Raw genomic sequence first — 19,723 nt, forward strand, 5'->3', positions numbered from 1 at the left:
CTCCTGTGGTGAACATGTTATAGTGCCACCTATTGGTATTGCACACTGGCAGTTTTCATTTGGCAGTAGTGAAGTTTCACACCGGTGAGATGGTAGATCGAGTGTACTTGTACATGTTATGTATGTGGTAATATGACCGCATGATGACTGGACCATTTGAATAGTCTGTTTCTCTGTGTCTCATTCTGTGGCTTTGACTGTCTTTTACCTCTCTCTCTCTCTGTTAATACCCCTTCAGCCATTTTTTTCCCCCCAGGTCACTTTGTAGTACATGATGAAAAAGCTCCATCCCTGTTTTAATGATTTGCTTTTGTTCCTTCCTCCACATTCTGTCTGCCCTCCCCTATCTGACCAAAAGTGTTCCATTATCACTCTTTGGGGCCTTTTGAACTATTGAGGCCTACTGCATTTGAGCTGGTCTGACCTGTAAGCAGTTAAATGCAGTCTAGGAGCACAGGGTCTTAGTATCTAATGAAAGGGTTGAAGTATATGTGTGTCTGAAGTTGCACCCTAATCCCTATATACTAATGCACAGCTTTTGAACAGAACCCTATGTGTGGTCACTGTTCAAAAGTAGTGCACTATATAGGTCATAGGGTGCCATTTCAGACACATCCAGGATCTTAGTGTCTAATGACAGGGTTGCACTCAGTGTTTTATTTCTGTATCTCTTTTTGAGGTCTTGGCCCTGCTGTCAATGTTCCCCACCCTACTATTGTACTGTGGCAGGATGACTGTCCCCTCTGGACAGCTGCCACCAGCGGTGACCACCCTAAATAATGGAATTATACACTCACACCAGGGTTTCAGTTCGGAAAATGTGGCACTGGGCATTTTTAATTTACCAGACATTTGAGAAATCTGTCCGGACCCATAGGCATTGGGTGAGTAACATGATTAGGGCGTTTTCCCACGGTGCGCAGGATGACAGAAATCACATTTTGATTATGGTAATTAACATTAACAGAACATGCAAGTCGATGTGTCCTTCTTTCCCAATTATATTGTGCACTTTGAAGATGTTTGAATAACAGTCAACATTTTACTTTTCCTCGGCCAGCAAGACGAGTAACGAACAGCAAAACCACTAGCCTGTCAATCTACTATACCCCATAGTAGAAAAGTTTACCTATTATATTGGTCAGTTTGTCGAGAAGGAAATAGCCTATTCCAAACAGACTATGGGACAGTTGTGGGAAGATAGATCCCAAATTCATACAACCAGTAGGTCTAGGCTACATAAAAAAAAAACATTAAAAAGCAATGAGTCTGATGCAACAGATGAGAACGTTTAGCTTAACATGTTGATTAACTATTATTTATTCAAATTATAAGCGCAGCAGTGCTCACAAGGCAGTAGGCTACGCGCGAATGTTCGTTCCATAAAGCAGTTAGTGGGAAAACACCATTTTTAAAAGGGCACCTCACATGCGAACGGTTTCATGTGACAGAGATGAAAATATCCGTTAGAGATTTAGAAAGGGAGGAGATTCTAGTAGGATACTTTTAAGCAAGTTAAGAAATGCCTCATAATATGTATTAAAACGTTGAGGTTTAAAATAATGAAGTATATTTTTTTTACTGCCTCCAGTTCATAGTAAAGTGGTTTGTGAGGCGCGCTGATGTCTGTCTTAAATTGTGGTTTGAGATGCTGCAGCATCTAGCGCTGTCTGACAGTTTCCGCTCAAAGGCTCTGTATCGGTATGCTGTAGGCGTGTGATAAATAAGATGCGTAACGAATGTACTCTAGCCTATACGCGTCAATTTAATTCCACTAAATAATGCAAATTGTTATAGACTCACCTCCACCATCTCTCCACATGCATGTTTGCTTGATGAACATGAACTAATCACATATTTTAGGACTGTGACAGCAGCTAATATGGTGCAGATGAATTCAGAGAGACAGGAACTTAGTGGCCTTTCTAAGTTCTTGTGTTTTAACTTCTACTGTTATAAAAGCCCTAGACTCTGGTAATTTCTATGGCGACAGCTGGCTGGTCAGCTAAAGCCCTGGAATGCACCAACTCATACCCAAACAATGTCAGAACTTGGGGAAGAAGAGGTGTGTGTGTGTGTGTGTGTGTGTGTGTTTCCACAAAAGAGAGAAATCTCAGCTAAATCATAGATGAATCATCCGACACGCTTGTTAAGGTGTGAAAACAGTAGATCCTTTTGAATACATTGCAATGACATCCACCTGTCTCTATTTGAGTGTAGTTAAACTCACATGAGTTTTAGGCCTACACTTCATAGCTTCCTGGCAGCTGTTGGCGTCTATATGCTATGCAAGTGACTCGTCGGTATTCCAGGAAGTAGCCTTTTTTTAAATGGTATTTAATGGGAAAAAATGTAGCGCATCTTGCGGAAGTAAATTAATCAAAACATTTAATTTGGTATATAGCGCATCTTAAATGACCGTGTTTTCACGAATTTGATGATTCAAAAGATATGGGGACGTCATACGGAAGTAAAGCAGAAGAAGTGGTTACTTTCACAGGGTATACATTAGTTCCTCAGATTGTGTCCCCACAATAACTCCTTTAAAAAATATATATATATATTTCTAGATCTCAAATTCATAAGTTTACAGAGTAACATTTGTTGAGTTGCTTTAGAAGTAAGTTTTCAGAGAAAGGACCATCTGAGCTCCTTAGTTTTAACATTAACTGTTGTGAGCACAACACAGACAGAGGGAGTAGTTTGATCAAAGTTCTCATATGTCACGCCAATATCTGTCCCCTTGAAGGAAGGTGGATCCCCTCAACCAAGCCGCTGTCTTCCGGATATCCATCCCTCTGACAACTCATCAGCCTCCCTCACACAGGAGTCACTCCTCCTCAGGGGCCATAAAGTTTAATAGCCATGGGAACTTCCGTCCCCTCTCCTAGTGACAAGTTTCTCTTCCCCCAGAGCAGTGGAACATGACCAAAAGAGTGTGAGAACAAACTTCTCCCTAAAAGGGGCTAATTTTTTTAAATACGGTCATTTTTTAAGTCTTGTACCAGTAGAGAATAACTTTCCGGAAGAACACACACGCAGTAATCTCCCTATCAGAAAGTTAATCAACTGAGCTGCCGAGGAGGAATGTGTTCTCTTCAGTTCAGCGGCCATTGTTCTCTATAAATAACTAGCCAGGCAAGCGGTCAGGCCAACTGACAGGCTGGGGAACAGTTATTCATGGGGCACTACTTGTATCGCGACCCAACTCCGTCTGGAAAGGCTGGGGCAGAAGCCAAGAAACGACTTGTACCAAATAAAAGAAATACACACAGGGACTCTGACAATCTGTAGACTATCAATAACACTTGAAAGGCTATCTCTGTAATGTTATGACTTGCTCAGAGTGAAAGGGCTCAAATAGTGTCTTTATAAAGAGGGACTGATGGTGAGTAACAATTCAATATCATAAATTAAACAAACAGTGAAACTCTACTCAGCCCTTTCAAGAGTTTTGGAAGAAGAGTCAAGTCTGATGCAGAAAATAAATAATGTACCTGTAACATAATCTGTGGCCAACTTTTTAAAGATTTTGGCAGGCGTTGATTGTAACATATTACAAACTGTAACATGACTCAGTTCAGAGTCTTAGAAGAAAATGTTTGAAGCACACTGATAAATAAAGGCTACTTGAACTAACTGGACACAGATCAGTCTAGTTTATTTTTATTTAACTAGGCAAGTCAGTTAAAAACAAATTCTTATTTACAATGACGGCCTGCCCCGGCCTAACCCAGACGCTGGGCCAATTGTGCACCGCCCTATGGGACTCCCATTCATGGCCGGATGTGATACAGTACTTCTCTCACAAGCACCGACATCATACAAGTTATGCAAGTTAACACCTGGGCAATTACGTTAGGAATAAACATGGCCTTTCAAAGATTCAACTCATGAGTAATAATGAAAACATTTATTATCATATAAACTCAGCAAAAAAAGAAACGGCCTCTCACTGTCAACTGCGTTTATTTTCAGCAAACTTAACATGTGTAAATATTTGTATGAACATAAGATTCAACAACTGAGACATAAACTGAACAAGTTCCACAGACATGTGACTAACAGAAATTGAATAATGTGTCCCTGAACAAAGGGGGGTCAAAATCAAAAGTAACAGTCAATATCTGGTGTGGCCACCAGCTGCATTAAGTACTGCAGTGTATCTCCTCCTCATGGACTGCACCAGATTTGCCAGTTCTTGCTGTGAGATGTTACCCCACTCTTCCACCAAGGCACCTGCAAGTTCCCGGACATTTCTGGGGGGGGAATGGCCCTAGCCCTCACCCTCCGATCCAACAGGTCCCAGACGCGCTCAATGGGTTTGAGATCTGGGCTCTTCGCTGGCCATGGCATAACACTGACATTCCTGTCTTGCAGGAAATCATGCACAGAACGAGCAGTATGGCTGGTGGCATTGTCATGCTGGAGGGTCATGGGTTTGTGCCCATAGGTGACGTTGTTGCCGGTGATGTCTGGTGAGGATGTGCCTTACAACAGGCCTACAAGCCCTCAGGTAGCCTCTCTCAGCCTATTGCGGACAGTCTGAGCACTGATGGAGGGATTGTGCTTTCCTGGTGTAACTCGGGCAGTTGTTGCCATCCTGTACCTGTCCCGTTGGTGTGATGTTCGGATGTACCGATCCTGTGCAGGTGTTGTTACACGTGGTCTGCCACTGCAAGGATGATCAGCTGTCCATCCTGTCTCCCTGTAGCGCTGTCTTAGGCGTCTCACAGTACGGACATTGCAATTTATTGCCCTGGCCACATATGCAGTCATCATGCCTCCTTGCAGCATGCCTAAGGCACGTTCACACAGATGAGTAGGGACCCTGGACATCTTTCTTCTGGTGTTCTTCAGAGTCAGTAGAAAGCCCTCTTTAGTGTCCTAAGTTTTCATAACTGTGACCTTAATTGCCTACCGTCTGTAAACTGTTAGTGTTTTAACGACCGTTCCACAGGTGCATTTTCATTAATTGTTTATGGTTCATTGGACAAGCATGGGAAACAGTGTTTAAACCCTTTACATTGAAGATCTGTTAAGTTATTTGGATTTTTACGAATTATCTTTGAAAGACAGGGTCCTGAAAAGGGACGTTTCTTTTTTTTTGCTGAGTTTAGATACTGCTGCCCAGTGGCTAGGTGTGTGCTGTCACAGATACAGTGCCTTCATAAAGTATTCACACCACTTTACTTTTTCCACATTTTGTTGTGTTACAGCCTGAATTTAAAATTTATTAAATTAGATTTTTTTTCGTCACTGGCCTACACACAATAAATACCCCATAATGTCAAAGTGGATTTATGTTTAAAAATGTGTTTTTACAAATTTATTAAAAATGAAAACCTGAAATGTCTTGAGTCTAAGTATTCAACCCTTTTGTTATGGCAAGCCTAAATAAGTTCAAGAGTGGAACATTTCTTAACAAGTCTCATAAGATTCATGGTCTCACTCTGTACCATTATGGTGTTTTAACATGATTTTTTTTAATGACTACCTCATCTATCTACCCCACACATACAATTATCTGTGAGGTCCCTCATTCGAGCAGTGAATTTCAAACACAGATTCAACCACAAAGACCACTGAGGTTTTCCAATATCTCGCAATGAAGGGCACCTATTGGTAAATGGGTAAAAATAATATACCTGTGAGCATGGGGAAGTTATTAATTACACTTTGGATGGTGTATAAATACAACCAGTAACTACAAAGATACATGCGTCCTTCCTAACTCAGTTGCTGGAGAGGAAGAAAACCGCTCAGGAATTTCACCATGCGGCCATTGGTGACTTTAAAACAGAGTTTAATGGCTGTGATAGGAGAAAACTGAGGATGGATCAACAACATTGTAGTTACTCTACAATACTCACCTAATTGACAAAGTGAAAAGAAGGAAGCCTGTACAGAATACAAATATTCCTAAACATGCGTCCTGTTTGCAACAAGGCACTAAAGTAATTCTGCAATAAATGTTGCAAAGCAATTCACTTTTTGTCCTGAATACAAAGTGTTACGTTTGGGGCAAATCTAATACAACACATTACTGAGTACAACTCTCCATCTTTTCAAGCATAGTGGTGGCTGCATCATGTTATAGGTATGCTTGTAATAGTTAAGGACTGTGTAGTTTTTCATAATAAAAAATAAATGGAATGGAGCTAAGCATAGGCGAAAACCTGGGTGTCTGCTTTTCACCAGCCACTGGGAGATGAATTCACTTTTCAACAGGACAATAACCTAAAACACAAGGCAAAATCTACACTGGAGTTGCTTACCAAGAAGAGAGTGAATGTTCCTGAGTGGCTTTGTTACAGTTTTGACTTATATCTGCTTGAAAATCTATGGCAAGACCTGAAAATGGCTGTGCAGCAATGATCAACAACCAATTTTACAGAGCTTGAACTTCCAGATTTGTTTTTTGGGTCATCCGGATACACCCCCAGATGGTCCAAAAAAACAAATCTGGAAGTTCAAGAAAGTGATTTCCGACACTCCCCCAAATGGTGCTCCACCATGCCCTGTACTTTTAGTTTTTACAAGCAACTTATCCCTTCCCATTCAACATACTTTGGGATTCTTGGGTGTGAGACACTACAGTAGATATTACAGTTGGTCAGATTCTGGATCTGCCGTATGCAGTACCTCACCAATGACAGTGTCAAAGAAACTCATACAGTGACTTCAGAAAGTATTTGTATTTATTATGGATTCCCATTAGCTGCTGCCCTTGACTTTTATCAAAATTTGTATTTTATAAAGTGGGATTAATATTGATTTAAATGTCATTTTTTTTGTCAACAATCTACACAAAATACTCTCAAAGTAGAAGGACATTTTTAACTGCTTTTTGGACCCTCATTAGGGGTCTCCCGGGTTTAGGGGGTTGGGTTGACATGCCAGTCACTCACAATCCTTTAGTCGCACCCATAAATGTTTGCTCCCTCTGAAATGGAAGCCGTACATATCACCCTCTGATATATCCTAATGAAAACATACAGGGGCGTGATCAGACACGTTTGGTGATAAGCTAAGGCTGACTAACGTTGTCGTAATTTCCCCACTCACGCCACTTGATGCTTTTGCTTATTTAAAGCACAATGGCGTACATTTGTACTGACCCTCGTCGGCTAGCCTTTACGAGCTTCCCCAAATGGTTTAAGGTGTTTGTATATCACAGGGTTCTCTGTGTGTGCTGTAACAGTTGCACTGTGAAAAGGGGTGGGGTGGGGTGGGGGAGGGTACATCGACGCCAGTGTTTGTGTAATTGAACATGGGCTCTAAAGCATCCTTTGTAAACGCTCTTTGTTGATGTTAGGAAGTGACTGACCGCAGAAGGCCGTGTGCACTCTGCAGACCTGATTTTTGTCCCGATTTTCTGTCGAGCAAAGGCAAGGGTGTGAGAGTGTGGGTGTGGGGTGGGAGTCCACTTCTCCTGCTCCATTCTTACCTCTCTCCCCCGGTCTTTGAATGAGTGAGTGTTGCATGGGAAATATGGGCAAGCCCTGTAATTAATGTCTCTCTCTCTCTCTCTCTTTTTATCCCCCCCATTTGTGGCTTATTATCATTAGTCACATTCCATCAGTTCTCAGGGAGCACTGAGGCGTGCGAGCACTTGTTTGTGGTGATTTCTCTGGGTCTGTCTCGCTCTTTTCCTCTCTCGCTCTTTCTCTCCCTCATTCTTCCCTTCAATTGTCCTATATCTTTTTTGTCCCTTTTTCTCTCTCTCTGTGTGTGTGTGTGTCTGACTGACTGACTTGGGCTTGATTTGAATGAGATGGTGGTTGTGTGTGGGAGTCGACTCCAGTAAACAGATGATGGCCTCCCAGGAATACTCCGTAGTCGTCTGGTTGCTTGGCTAGGCCCAGACCAGTTGACCTCCTTGAGTTCTGTACTCAGTATACCTGAAAGTATACCCCAGTATACCTGAAAGTATACCCCAGTATACCCCAATCCCTGAAAACCTAGTTTGTATCCATGGTGACCTCTCCATATCCAAGGGCAGTACAGCCAATGAGAACCTGTATAGGTCAATTGAAAACCCATGTAGGCTAGTAAGGCTATATCTCACAAACACAAATAAGCATATACATTGGCCACACATTTAGGCTCTACACAAACAGGCTTGGTCCGCAGCTTTACTTTGACAGTAGGCCTAGACACTGTATACTCTGTTCAGTCTGCACAGCTTGACCATAGGAATCCAGTGCATTAGCTTCTGTGTCCACTCCAATCAGTAAAGAGACAGAGGGGAAAAGGAATACTCCATTACTCTGAGGTGAAAGAAACATTACATAACAGATAAACCAATTACAAGCACACATTTCCTCCCCGCTCTCCTTTCACAGTGATACCTAACCTGCCGGCTAAAGCGCCCCCAAAAAACAACGACTTCCCCTGGAGGCAAAATCGAATTTGGAGATCCGACTACAAGAATTGAATCACCGCTCCATTCGCCCTTTCTCGTATATCAAAAAAACTCTGAATGAAGTTTAGGCTGATTGGATTATTGCTTCGGGAAAAGGAAATCATTTCCAAGTCAAACAGGACGAAGTGGAGTGAGAAGCCAGTGTGCCGTACGTTTTCTGGCAGCTTTATTTCCGAAAATAAGTTTGAGGGAAGGGAGTAAGGGGAAAAAAAAGGATTAACAGACGTTGAACTGACCCAACTGTTGCTCTTGGACCGTGAATGCACAGGCCTGCAAGATTTTTTGCCATCATTCAAAGTGACAACCACGTAACTGGGCTGTGCCAAATTCACCATGACCCGCGATGGTATTACATGCGACCCCCAGAATCCGGTGGTCATGGAGGAAATGGGAGAAACACTGTTTGTTGCTATAGTCTTTCACGGAGTTAACATGTCATTCCTGACGGGGCTGCCCTAGGCTCTGGGGCTGCAGCGTTCTCAGGGTTAGCGATCCTTCTTGCGAGGCAGGGTTAGTATAGGGAAGAGTCGTGACATGCTCACAAACGTAGGGGAGAGTGGGGTAAGTTGATCCACTTTTGTACATTCAGCATCACTCCAATGGAAATATGGTATTCTTTTTAACAAAGATATCTACATATATTTCAGGATGTTGTGTATCACTGGAAAATCTGAATTAATCAAAACATTAGTTTTGAAAACATAGCTTGTCCAAAAAAAAAGTGGTCTCTTGGCACAACTTAACCCGAGTATGGGTCAAGTCGAGCCACCGGGACAGGGTAAGTTAGGAGCTTACACATTTCTCTACTGAATGAAATATTACCACTACTGTACCTTTTTTTTTAAAACCATGTCTATCTTTATTTCCCAAACACAGTTAAACACAATCACAAAGCTCTTTTTTTTATTTTAATAATTTAAAACTTAACATGTGCCAGCCCAATTTTGTTACCTCATATCACAGTGATAATGCCTTGCAATTACACCTGGGAAGAAAACACTTACATTTGCTCAACCTTTGCCTCAACTTACTCCATAGCCATTGGCTTAACTTACCCCAGGGTAAACCTTTTAACTATATTAGCCCACACAGCTACAAGGATGCACTTTAATGCTCTGTTTAGGACCTCATATTGAAGGTTATAGAGACCCCAACTGATGTATAGAACAAAGTGATCTACTTTGGTTTAGATACAAGAATTCTGAAACACCATAAATTCATTTGACTTGGTGAAAATCTGTTTTTTGGACCTTACTTGCTTACCACTTTTTCCATGTGATTTCTTCCTTCACAGGCCATGAAATGATGACCTCTTCATTAATATGTGATCAAATGATACATTTTGTGTATGGCTTCCTAGAAACAAGGGTGGCTCGATTTACCCCACTCTCCCCTATCTGGGTTCAAATATGATGTTAAATCATTTCTATTTTCTATGCTTAGTCTTTTTCAAAACAATACAGCAAAAACAATATAGAGTATCAACAGAAACAAACAGCAGTTGCTATAAAGTAGGTACATAATATATAGCTTTGCACACCTGGATTGTACAATATTTGCACATTATTCTTTTGAAAATTCTTCAAGCTCTGTGAAGTTGGTTGTTGATCATTGCTAGACAGCCATTTTCAAGTCTTCCCAAAGATTTTCAAGCCAATTTTAAGTCAAAACTGTAACTAGGCCACTCGGGAACATTCAATGTCGTCTTGGTAAGCAACTCCAGTGTATACCTGGTCTTGTTTTAGGTTATTGTTCTGCTGAAAGGTGCATTTGTCTCACTGTGTCTGTTGGAAAGCAGACTGAACCAGGTTTTCCTCTAGAATTTTACCTGTGCTTCGCTCTATTCCGTTTTATTTTTATCCTAAATAACTCCGTAGTCCTTGCTGATGACAAGCATACCCATAAAATGATGCAGCCACCATGCTTGACAATATGAAGTGTTACTCAGATGCGTTGTTGGATTTGTCCCAAACATAACGCTTGGTATGCAGGACAAAGTTAATTTCTTTACCACATTTTTGCTGTTTTAATACTGAACAAAAATAAAAACGCAACTTGTAAAGTGTTGCTCCCATGTTTCATGAGCTGAAATAAAAGATCCCAGAAATGTTCCGTATGCACAAAAAGCTTATTTTCTCTCCAATTTTTGTGCACAAATTTGTTTACATCCCTGTTAGTGAGCATTTATCCTTTGCCAAGGTAACCCATCTACCTGAAAGGCGCGGCATATCAAAAAGCTGATTAAACAGCATGATCATTACACAGGGGCCCCTTGTGCTGGGGACAATCAAAGGCCACTCTAAAATGTGCAGTTTTGTCACACAACACAATGCCATGGATGTCTCAAGTTTTGAAGCAGCGTACAATTTGGCATGCAGGAATGTCCGCTTGAGCTGTTGCCAGATAATTTAATGTTAATTTCTCTACCATAAGCTGCCTCCAATGTCGTTTTAGAGAATTTGGCAGTACGTCCAACCGGCCTCACAACCGCACGTGTTACCACACCAGCCCAGGACCTCCACATCCGGGCTCATTCACCTGCAGGATGAGGCCAGCCACCCGGATAGCTGATGAAATTGAGGAGTATTTCTGTCTGTAATAAAGCCCTTTTGTGGGGAAAGACTCATTCTGATTGGCTGGGCCTGGCTCCCCAGTGGGTGGGCCTATGCCCTCCCAGGCCCACCAATGGCTGCGCCCCTGCCCAGTCATGTGAAATCAATAGATTAGGGCCTAATGAATTTATTTCAATTGACTGATTTCCTTATGAACTGTAACTCAATAAAAATTTTGAAATTGTTGCATGTTGCGTTTTTATATTTTTGTTCAAAATGCTTTAGTGCCTTATTGCAAACAGGATGCATGTTTTGGAATATTTTTCTTTTGTACAGGCTTGTGTTCTTTGCGCTCTGTCATTGTAGTTACTCCACAATACTAAACTAAATGTTGTTGATCCATCCTTAGTTATTTCCCCCATCACAGCCATTAAACTCTACCTGTTTTAAAGTCACCATTGGTCTCATGGTGAAAACCGTGAGCGTTTCCACCTTCCCCGGCAACTGAGCCCGGAAGGACACCTGTGTCTTTGTAGTGACTGGGTGCATTGATACACCATCCAAAGTGTAATTAATAGCTTCACCATGCTCAAAGGGATATTAAATGTCTGCTTTTTTTTCACTCATCTACCAATAGGTGACCTTCTTTGCAAGTCATTTGAAAACCTCCCTGGTCTTTGTGGTTGAATCTGTTTTTGAAATTCGCAGCTCAACTGAGGAACCTTACAGATAAATGTATGTGTGGGGTACATGTTAAACTCTATTATTGCACACAGACTGAGTCCCATGCAACTTAATAAGTTACTTGTTCAGCAAATGTGTATTCCTTAACTTATTTAGGCTTGCCGTAACAAAGTGGTTGAATACTTATTAAGGCATTTCAGGTTTTTCATGTTTAATAAAAAACATAATTCCTCTTTGATATTATGGGGTATTGTATGTAGGCCAGTGACACAATCTCAATCCATTTTAAATTCACGCTGTAACACAACAAAATGTGGAAAGTCAAGGGATATGAATACTTTTTGAAGGCACCGTATGTCAAGCTTTCCAAAATTAAAGATGTATTGGATTATACTTTGCCATTCTTTAGATTTTGAGGCTTCCATTTTTTTATTTTTTTATATTTGTATTTTTCATTTAGCTAGGCAAGTCGGTTAAGAACAAATTCTTATTTACAATGACGACCTACCCCAACCAAACCCTCCCCTAACCCGGACGACGCTGGGCCAATTGTGCAGCGCCCTATGGGACTCCCGATCACTGCCAGTTGTGATACAGCCCGGGATTGAACCAGGGTCTGTAGTGACACCGCTAGCACTGAGATGCAGTGCCTTAGATATTGCCCGAGTGGCGCAGCGGTCTATCACTTCCCATCACATTCTCTGGAATATTGCCAGGATACATTACATGGCAAGTTCTAGGAGCTTCATATCCCAGGACATCTTTTAACACTAAGCAGACATTATCTCAAAACATCTTCTGACATTCCCCAAAAACATGTGTGGTTGGCATCTACATGGCCACACAGCCGCCGGCTGCTGTGTGCCTAACTGTTGGCTTTTGATTCTAGGAGTGATTTAAAAAATAAATAAAAAAACGTGTAGATTTTCCAACTGAACTTCCTCCATGTTCTTGAGTTTGTAGAAGTACAGAATGTTGTGTTCTGCATATATTGTCCCAGTCTTCCACTGAGATGTCCATCTTCAGTTCCTTTTCCTATTTTTTAATATACAGGGTTGAGTCTTTTCTAGAGGGCAATCAGGCTGAGACAGAGTGAGGAGATTGTCTTGGATGTTCCTTGGTTATATGCATTTTGAATAACACGAATAGTCTCATTTGGTATTGAAGATGGTTCTGTCATTTCTATCTAATTTGAAATCTTTCAAATACGTTTTGAGTTTGCTTTTGCCTGCATGGATTGCCAGATGGGTGGGGTTTTGCATTTCTGTGAGTTCTGTTGGTTCCATTGAACCAGGCAAGCTCAATGGAGTCCGGCTGTAGCGTTTTAAATTATTTCAAATAGTGTTTGAACCAGTCAAGCTGAATGGAGCCCGGCTGAAGCTTTTTAAGTGATTTCAAATAGTGTTTGAACCAGGCAAGCTCAATGGAGCCCGGCTGAAGCTTTTTAAGTGATTTAAAATAGTGTTTGAACCAGGCAAGCTCAATGGAGCCCGGCTGAAGCTTTTTAAGTGATTTCAAATAGTGTTTGAACCAGGCAAGCTCAATGGAGCCCGGTTGAAGCTTTTTGAATGATTTCAAATAGTGTTTTTAACCCAGGTATGCTCAGGAAAGGGGGTTCACGACCTGACAACTTGTAGCCAGAGGAACCCTTTTTTGGCTTTTAATTTGTTTTTGTTGTTCCTTCGCCGAATCAAAGGGGAGAGTCTGTCTTTTGGATCGTGTTTTGTCAGTGTGTCCTTTCTTCCCTCCGAATCCCGACTCAATGTTTGGATTGCTTGTTTTGAATGTTCACCAACTAAGGCATCAATCAAAGAGCGACTTTGCCTCTGGTGCCTTCAGTTGATAAAACTTTCCATAGAACTGTAATTACTTATACATGAGCAGGCTATCAAGCGGAAAAACAAACGTTTGTAGAGGAAGTGCAAAATTACGGCTTGATGTAATTCATGTCAGGTCAAAATGATACAGATAAAAAAATTTAAAAAACGGTGGTAATTATTATGCTTGAGTAAAAATGTTCTCTCGTTAATAGTTTGGCCCCCTGCCAAGCCTTTACCCTATTTCCCAGATAAAACCTCTACCCCTCCTCGTAAAGAGGGCTCCATTGTGGTGAGGAATGAGGTGTGGCAGAGGGGTGAATAGTTTATATTTCAGTGTGTCTCTTTCTCTTGCTCCTCTCACTACAGACAGAGAGATCCGTCTGAACTAGCAGTGGATAATCCTACTTCCGTGCCAGTGACTAAAGAGAAAAAGGGAGGGGGGGTGGGGGAGTACAGAAGTGGAGAGGGAGATGTGCAGAGGCAGAGTGAGAGTTAGGCTGGCTATGTCCCAGATGGCACCCCTATTCCCTATATAGTGCACTACCTTTGATCAGAACCCTTTGGGGCCTCGTCAAAAGTAGTTCACTAAATAGGGAATAGGATGACGTTTTGGACGCACACAGTATGTTGGTGCCAGGAATGACTGTGGTTAAAGTGTCCAGGGGTGTTAGTGGCTGAAGTGAAGTGTTTTTGCCTGGTAGCCTAGAATTGGGGAGGGCTTGGAGCAATGAGTGTGTGTAGTACTGAAAGCTCTCTATGAGTGACACTACTTGACCTGGCTTTTGATAAGAATGGCTTCCCAGGCCAGTGAAAACGGATGTTGTTGGGAAAAGGCAGGTCTGACTGGAATTTCAATGGAAATGGGCTCCATTTTGTCAAACGTGCGATCAAGACAAGTCACAGTGCGCAACCAAACAGTGTCGCTCAGGGGGATAATTAATTATTATGGAGTGCAGGAGACCTGAGTGTGAACCCTGATTCTGAACCTGGTCTGTCACATGTGTCTCTGCTGGAGCAGGATTAGATGACTTCCTATTTTTACATAGACTTGTGTTTTATGTGTTGGGATCTGAAGGGATTTGTTCAATAAGAAACATGCTAACTAGTGTTGGGGTAACACTTGTTGCTGCTAGCACTTGTTGCTAACTCTTGAGGTGTTGCGGTAAGTGGAAATCTTTATATATACTTGGACTGGTGTTCCTTGGTTTACAGAGATGTTAACCATTTGTCCTTTTGTCTCCCTTTTGTCTTGCAGATTGGAGCTGTAGAGGTGTTTTTAACCAAACCAAGCTGCTGGGAGGTCAAGAGGTGACATGCCTCTGTAACGCATCGTTGGAAACAAATGGTGAGGAAAAGCTATCCTATTCATTCGTCAAATAGAGGTATAAGTTGTAGTTTATCAGTTTGTACAGGGCCTTGTTTTTGAATGTAAATGTGTAGTGTACAAGTGTATGTACAAGGGACTTAGAAATGTTGTGAATCTCGTCTATGTACTGTATATACGTACCTATGGTTAAAAATAGTGTGTGAATCTCTCTCTTTCTCTCCTGGTTGCCAGAATGGTTGCCATGCCTCCGGGGATGGTGCGACATGGTTTCTCAGTCCCAGCGGCGGTCCCAGTACTGTCGCTGCTGCTAGCCGCCAGCTGGCCCTCCTATGGCCTGGCCTGGGCCTCTGACCCCTCCTCCACCCCCTCTTCCCCTTACCCCACCTTCACCCGCACAGACGCCCTCTTCGAGCACCTGGCCCTGCACCCGGACCCTGCAGTCGGGCGCATCTACGTGGGGGCGCGGGACCACCTCTTCCAGCTGGACCGCAATCTGACCGCCGAGCTCCAGGACAACACGGGGCCCGTGACGGACAGCCGCGAGTGCCTGCCCCCCGTCACCGAGAGCAACTGCCCGCAAGCGCGGCGCACCAGCAACCACAACAAGCTCCTGCTGGTGGACCCCTACGCCATGGAACTGATCACTTGCGGCAGCGTCAACCAGGGCATCTGCCAGAAGCGGAGTCTGGACTCGGTGGGTACGGTGCTGTTCTCGGCCGAGCGGCCCGTGGATACGCAGTACGTGGCTGCTAACCACCCCAACGTGAGCACGGTGGGCCTGGTGGTGCGCTCCCGTCCCGACCGCCAGCCCGTGCTCTTTGTGGGCCGTGGCTACACCAGCAGCCACCCACCCATCTCCACACGCAACCTGGCCCAGGAGCCCGTCTTCTCCTACGAAGAAACGGCGAAGCTAGCGGTGGCGGGTCGTCTCTCGGAGTACGACCACCACTTCGTGGCATCCTTCGCCCACCGCCAGCACGTCTACTTCCTGTTCTACCGCCGTGACATTAAGTCTCAGTCTCGCGAGTACCGCACCTACGTGTCACGTGTGTGCCTGGATGACCAAGCCTACTACTCGTACGTGGAAGTGCCCCTGGCCTGTCGCTCGGCGGCCGGGAAGAGCTACAACTTGCTCCAGGCTGTCCGCCTTGGTCTACCACCCAAGCAGAGTGGGGGCGATGCTGAGCAGGCAGAGGTGCTCCTGGGGGTGTTCTCCACCCGGCAGGCCTCGTCCACACGACCCAGCGAGGACTCTGCTCTTTGCATGTTCAATCTTGACGATTTGGACCAGAGGATCAACTCCACCAGGGACCTGTGTTACACACAGTTCGGCCGGGACGAGGGAGGGGGGGAGGCGGCCTACATCGAGTACGAGGTCAAATCCAACTGTGCCAACCTGCCGTCGGTGAGTAGGAGTGGGGATGAGTGGATTGACTTGCCAGGTCCTTATTTTATACAATCCTGGGTTCAAATAGTGTTCGTAATCTTTCCAAATCTTTTAGCATTCGCTTTAGCCCGTCTTGAGACTCAGATGGGCGGGGTTTGGCATTTTGGACTATTCCATTCATTTCCATAGTGTCAAACAAGCTCACTCAAGCCCACTAAAGTATTTGAAATAATTTCACATACTATTAGAACCCAGGTCTATTTGCCAATTCCTTATTGTGTTGTTTCTCTGGAAGCACTTTAGTTTACAGTCCCTTTTATTGCTGATATTTAGGCTACCTCGTATGAGGAAATTGTGGGGCAACAATGGGTACTTTCCGGTGCCCCTTGCCAAAAATCCAATAATTTGTAACCATTCTGTGCCAGATTGTAAACAGTAATCCTTGTTTTATTGTGTCTGGTAGTGTTTTATTTAATAGTTATTTTCAGCTGGTATGTATTACGAAATGACATGGCATGCGATTGATACGTTTTGGTCCTTATTTGAAAACCTAGTGGTAGTATTAGAATATTATGAAGCACTAATAATGTAGCATGTATGCTGTAACCGTGTTTTAAGTACTTAGAAGGCAACTAGAGGATGGTAAAATAGAGTTGAACTGGTTTTCCTCGACATGTGCGAATGAAGATGTTTCTTTCAAAGTCCGAATGTCTTTTAGATTTACTGTAAGTCTACTATTGAGCGTGCTACTAGATCAGACGCTTTCTGGGGTCATTCGGTTTCAGCAACGTGACCTCCATGTTAGAAATGTAATGACGTTTCATTTGATCTTTTAGTACAGACAAATGTAATCCTCCTATTTGGGGAATTCAATTTGATTATTTTCTCGTAATGCCACTGTAGCTTTGGAAATTCCCATGTTGTTTGTGTGTGTGTGTGTGTGTGTGTGTGTGTGTGTGTGTGTGTGTGTGTGTGTGTGTGTGTGTGTGTGTGTGTGTGTGTGTGTGTGTGTGTGTGTGTGTGTGTGTGTGTGTGTGTGCTGTATACACGTGTATACTTGTATGTGCGCTTTTGTGTGTACCTTTGGTGCGACTACCGCTCCAACTACAGCTGGTCACTGAGCCACAGTGTGTTTAATGATACATCACATAGAGGAAACAGAACAATTGTTAAACTCTGACCCTTGAAGGCTGTTTACCTCAGTGAGGGTTGGGGAACAGTAGTGTGGTGGTGCAGTGTCCCAAATGACACCCTATTCCCTGTATAGCGTACTACTTTTGACCAGAGCCGTCAAAAGTAGTGGACTACATAGGAAACAGGGCGGGACGCATGCTGGGTAATTTAATAGGATTGTATGGGGGGAATTGATCTGCGGCATTAGCCTTCATTAGCCGGAGGGCCATGTTTAACGAGGACTGACAAGGACAGATAAAGTCACCCACCGCCGAGAAGCGAAGGAGGGAGATGGCAACAGTGAAGCAGACAGGACAGGCAAGGAGAGCCAGGGGAGGAAGCGAAAGATTGGGGGGGGTGTGTGAGGGAGGGAGATAGGGTTATGGGGAGATAGGGATAGTGCTGGGCTAAGTCTCTGTAACAAATAGTAACAACACCATAGGAAACCATCAAAACAGGCCACTATGAACAGTGGTAGATCCCAATGTTTATTCCTTGTACCTCCTGTTGTTGCTGCTTTTTTCCCCTTTTTTTGTTTTTGCAGGTACACGTTAACTGGTTATTTATCTTGACACAGTGTCATAATGAAATTCCGTGGATGCGTTTTGTGTTTGGGAGATTGTAAAAACAGATTGTTGTACTCGGAATGGTTCTTGATCTAGTAATGACTTGCTCTCGGGTGTTCCCAAAACCTGCGGAACAAAAAAACAACCTGTCCAACCACAGATCTTCCGCTGTCAAAGGGTCAAAGTAAAAACGTCTTTTTTAAAGCACTTTGGAACATCGTTCGCCTGGATTCCTGCAATAGTTTCCCCCTCACCTCTAACCCTACCAGTATAAATCGTGACTGTGTTCGTATAGGATTCGAGGGAGCCACTAGACTTTTAGCACCTGTCTTACCTTCCACACAATTAATAATACTAGTGAATGAGTTGCCGCTGCGTATCTGTATTTGACCTTAGTCATGCTTTTTAAGCGCAAATCCATCTGCATTTAGACTTGTTGTCTGACTGTAACCCTATTGTTTCATTGTAGATACATTTGACCTGTTTTAATAAACTGTGTCCTACTTCCTTATACATCTCTAAACTACATTAATTTGCATATTCCTTCCCGCCTGACCTATAGAATACCCTTGATGCCTACCCCTGTGGTTCGGACCACACCCCCAGTCCAATGGCCAGCCGGGTGCCGGTGGAAACCGAGCCCATATTGGACAGCCCGTCCGCCCGTCTCACCGCAGTGGCTGTCAGCGTGAGGGTGGGACATACCATCGCCTTCCTGGGGGACTCCAAGGGGAACCTGCGCAAGGTAGAGACCATAGAGATCAAACTGATGGAGCGGTTTATATCTATGCTATACGGGGACCACATTCAATACCGATCAAAATAAGATTATATTGACAGGGGCGACCTGATCCTAGATCAGAACCCTTTGTGAATTTTGGGCCCTGACTAGACATGTCCTATGCTGGTTGTTTTTGTATAAAGTATATTCCAGTACATTCCTTTGCATGAAGTGAGCCTTTGATAATCTGTAGATAACTACAGCTCCAGGTATTCGCAAACTGCCGCACGAACACATGCACACACAAACAAGCGCACCAAGAGGTCAGAAATAGCATCTTCCACAGTAGCGCAGACTGTACTCAACACTCCAGAAATAATAGCAGCAGACCGGCCCAGGTAACTAATGCGTCCTTCTTAATTGGCTCTGGGTGCGTTTTGCTTTTCCATGGACCTGCCAGACAACACTAGTACTGTTGTTATGCACAGTAAGACCTCTTCTCTTTCTCTCTCCCCTTTTCATCGGCTGGTATTCCCCCCCCCCCCCCCCCCCCCCCACAGCTCTCTTTCTTCCCCTTACTTCATTTTATTCATGTCCTGTTTCGTAAAACGTAGTCGTAGTCCTCCATTGTCTGGGAGAAAGCCCTGTAAGTTACTCCAGGGAAAGGCAGTATTGGTCCAGCATGGACCTGGTCACTGACAGAAGAAGGGCCGTGTAGACTGACACTATTGTTAACCGTACAAGCTACGAGGGGGATATTCGTACATCCACCCTGTACCATCCTGTGATATAGAGAACAGGGAACGGACATCTCTATACAAACTCAACATAAAGTCTAGGCGGTATGGCTTGGATAAGTCCAGGTCATTGTGTTGCCATGTTGGCTGGGATAGATCCAATCCACTGGGTTGTCATGTTGGCTAGCATAAGTCAATTCCATTGGTTTGGCTGGGACAAGTCCAGTCCATTGGCTTTCCTTATTGACTGGGGTCACGTGAAGCTGGTGTGAACAGGAGGCACGGTTTTCTGTCCGCTAGATTTATGTGTGGTGCCATCACCTGGTGG

The 19,723-nt window shown here is 43.5% G+C and overlaps 1 protein-coding gene across 6 annotated transcripts in view; it reads left to right on the forward strand.

Moving 5' to 3' along the window:
* Nucleotides 1-19,723, forward strand: part of LOC106565257 (plexin-B1) — a 122,257-nt gene that overhangs the window by 64,508 nt on the left and 38,026 nt on the right. For all 6 annotated transcript variants that reach the window (XM_082959012.1, XM_082959014.1, XM_082959013.1 and 3 more), the window contains 3 exons: nucleotides 14,740-14,829; nucleotides 15,043-16,216; nucleotides 18,500-18,682. In XM_082959012.1, the coding sequence (XP_082815138.1) occupies nucleotides 15,044-16,216; nucleotides 18,500-18,682 (1,356 nt within the window). In that variant the 5' untranslated portion in view covers nucleotides 14,740-14,829; nucleotide 15,043. The remainder of the gene's footprint in view (nucleotides 1-14,739; nucleotides 14,830-15,042; nucleotides 16,217-18,499; nucleotides 18,683-19,723) is intronic.

The sequence above is a fragment of the Salmo salar genome, chromosome 12, assembly GCF_965601325.2.
Source record: "Salmo salar chromosome 12, fSalSal1, whole genome shotgun sequence".
Taxonomy (NCBI): Eukaryota; Metazoa; Chordata; class Actinopteri; order Salmoniformes; family Salmonidae; genus Salmo; species Salmo salar.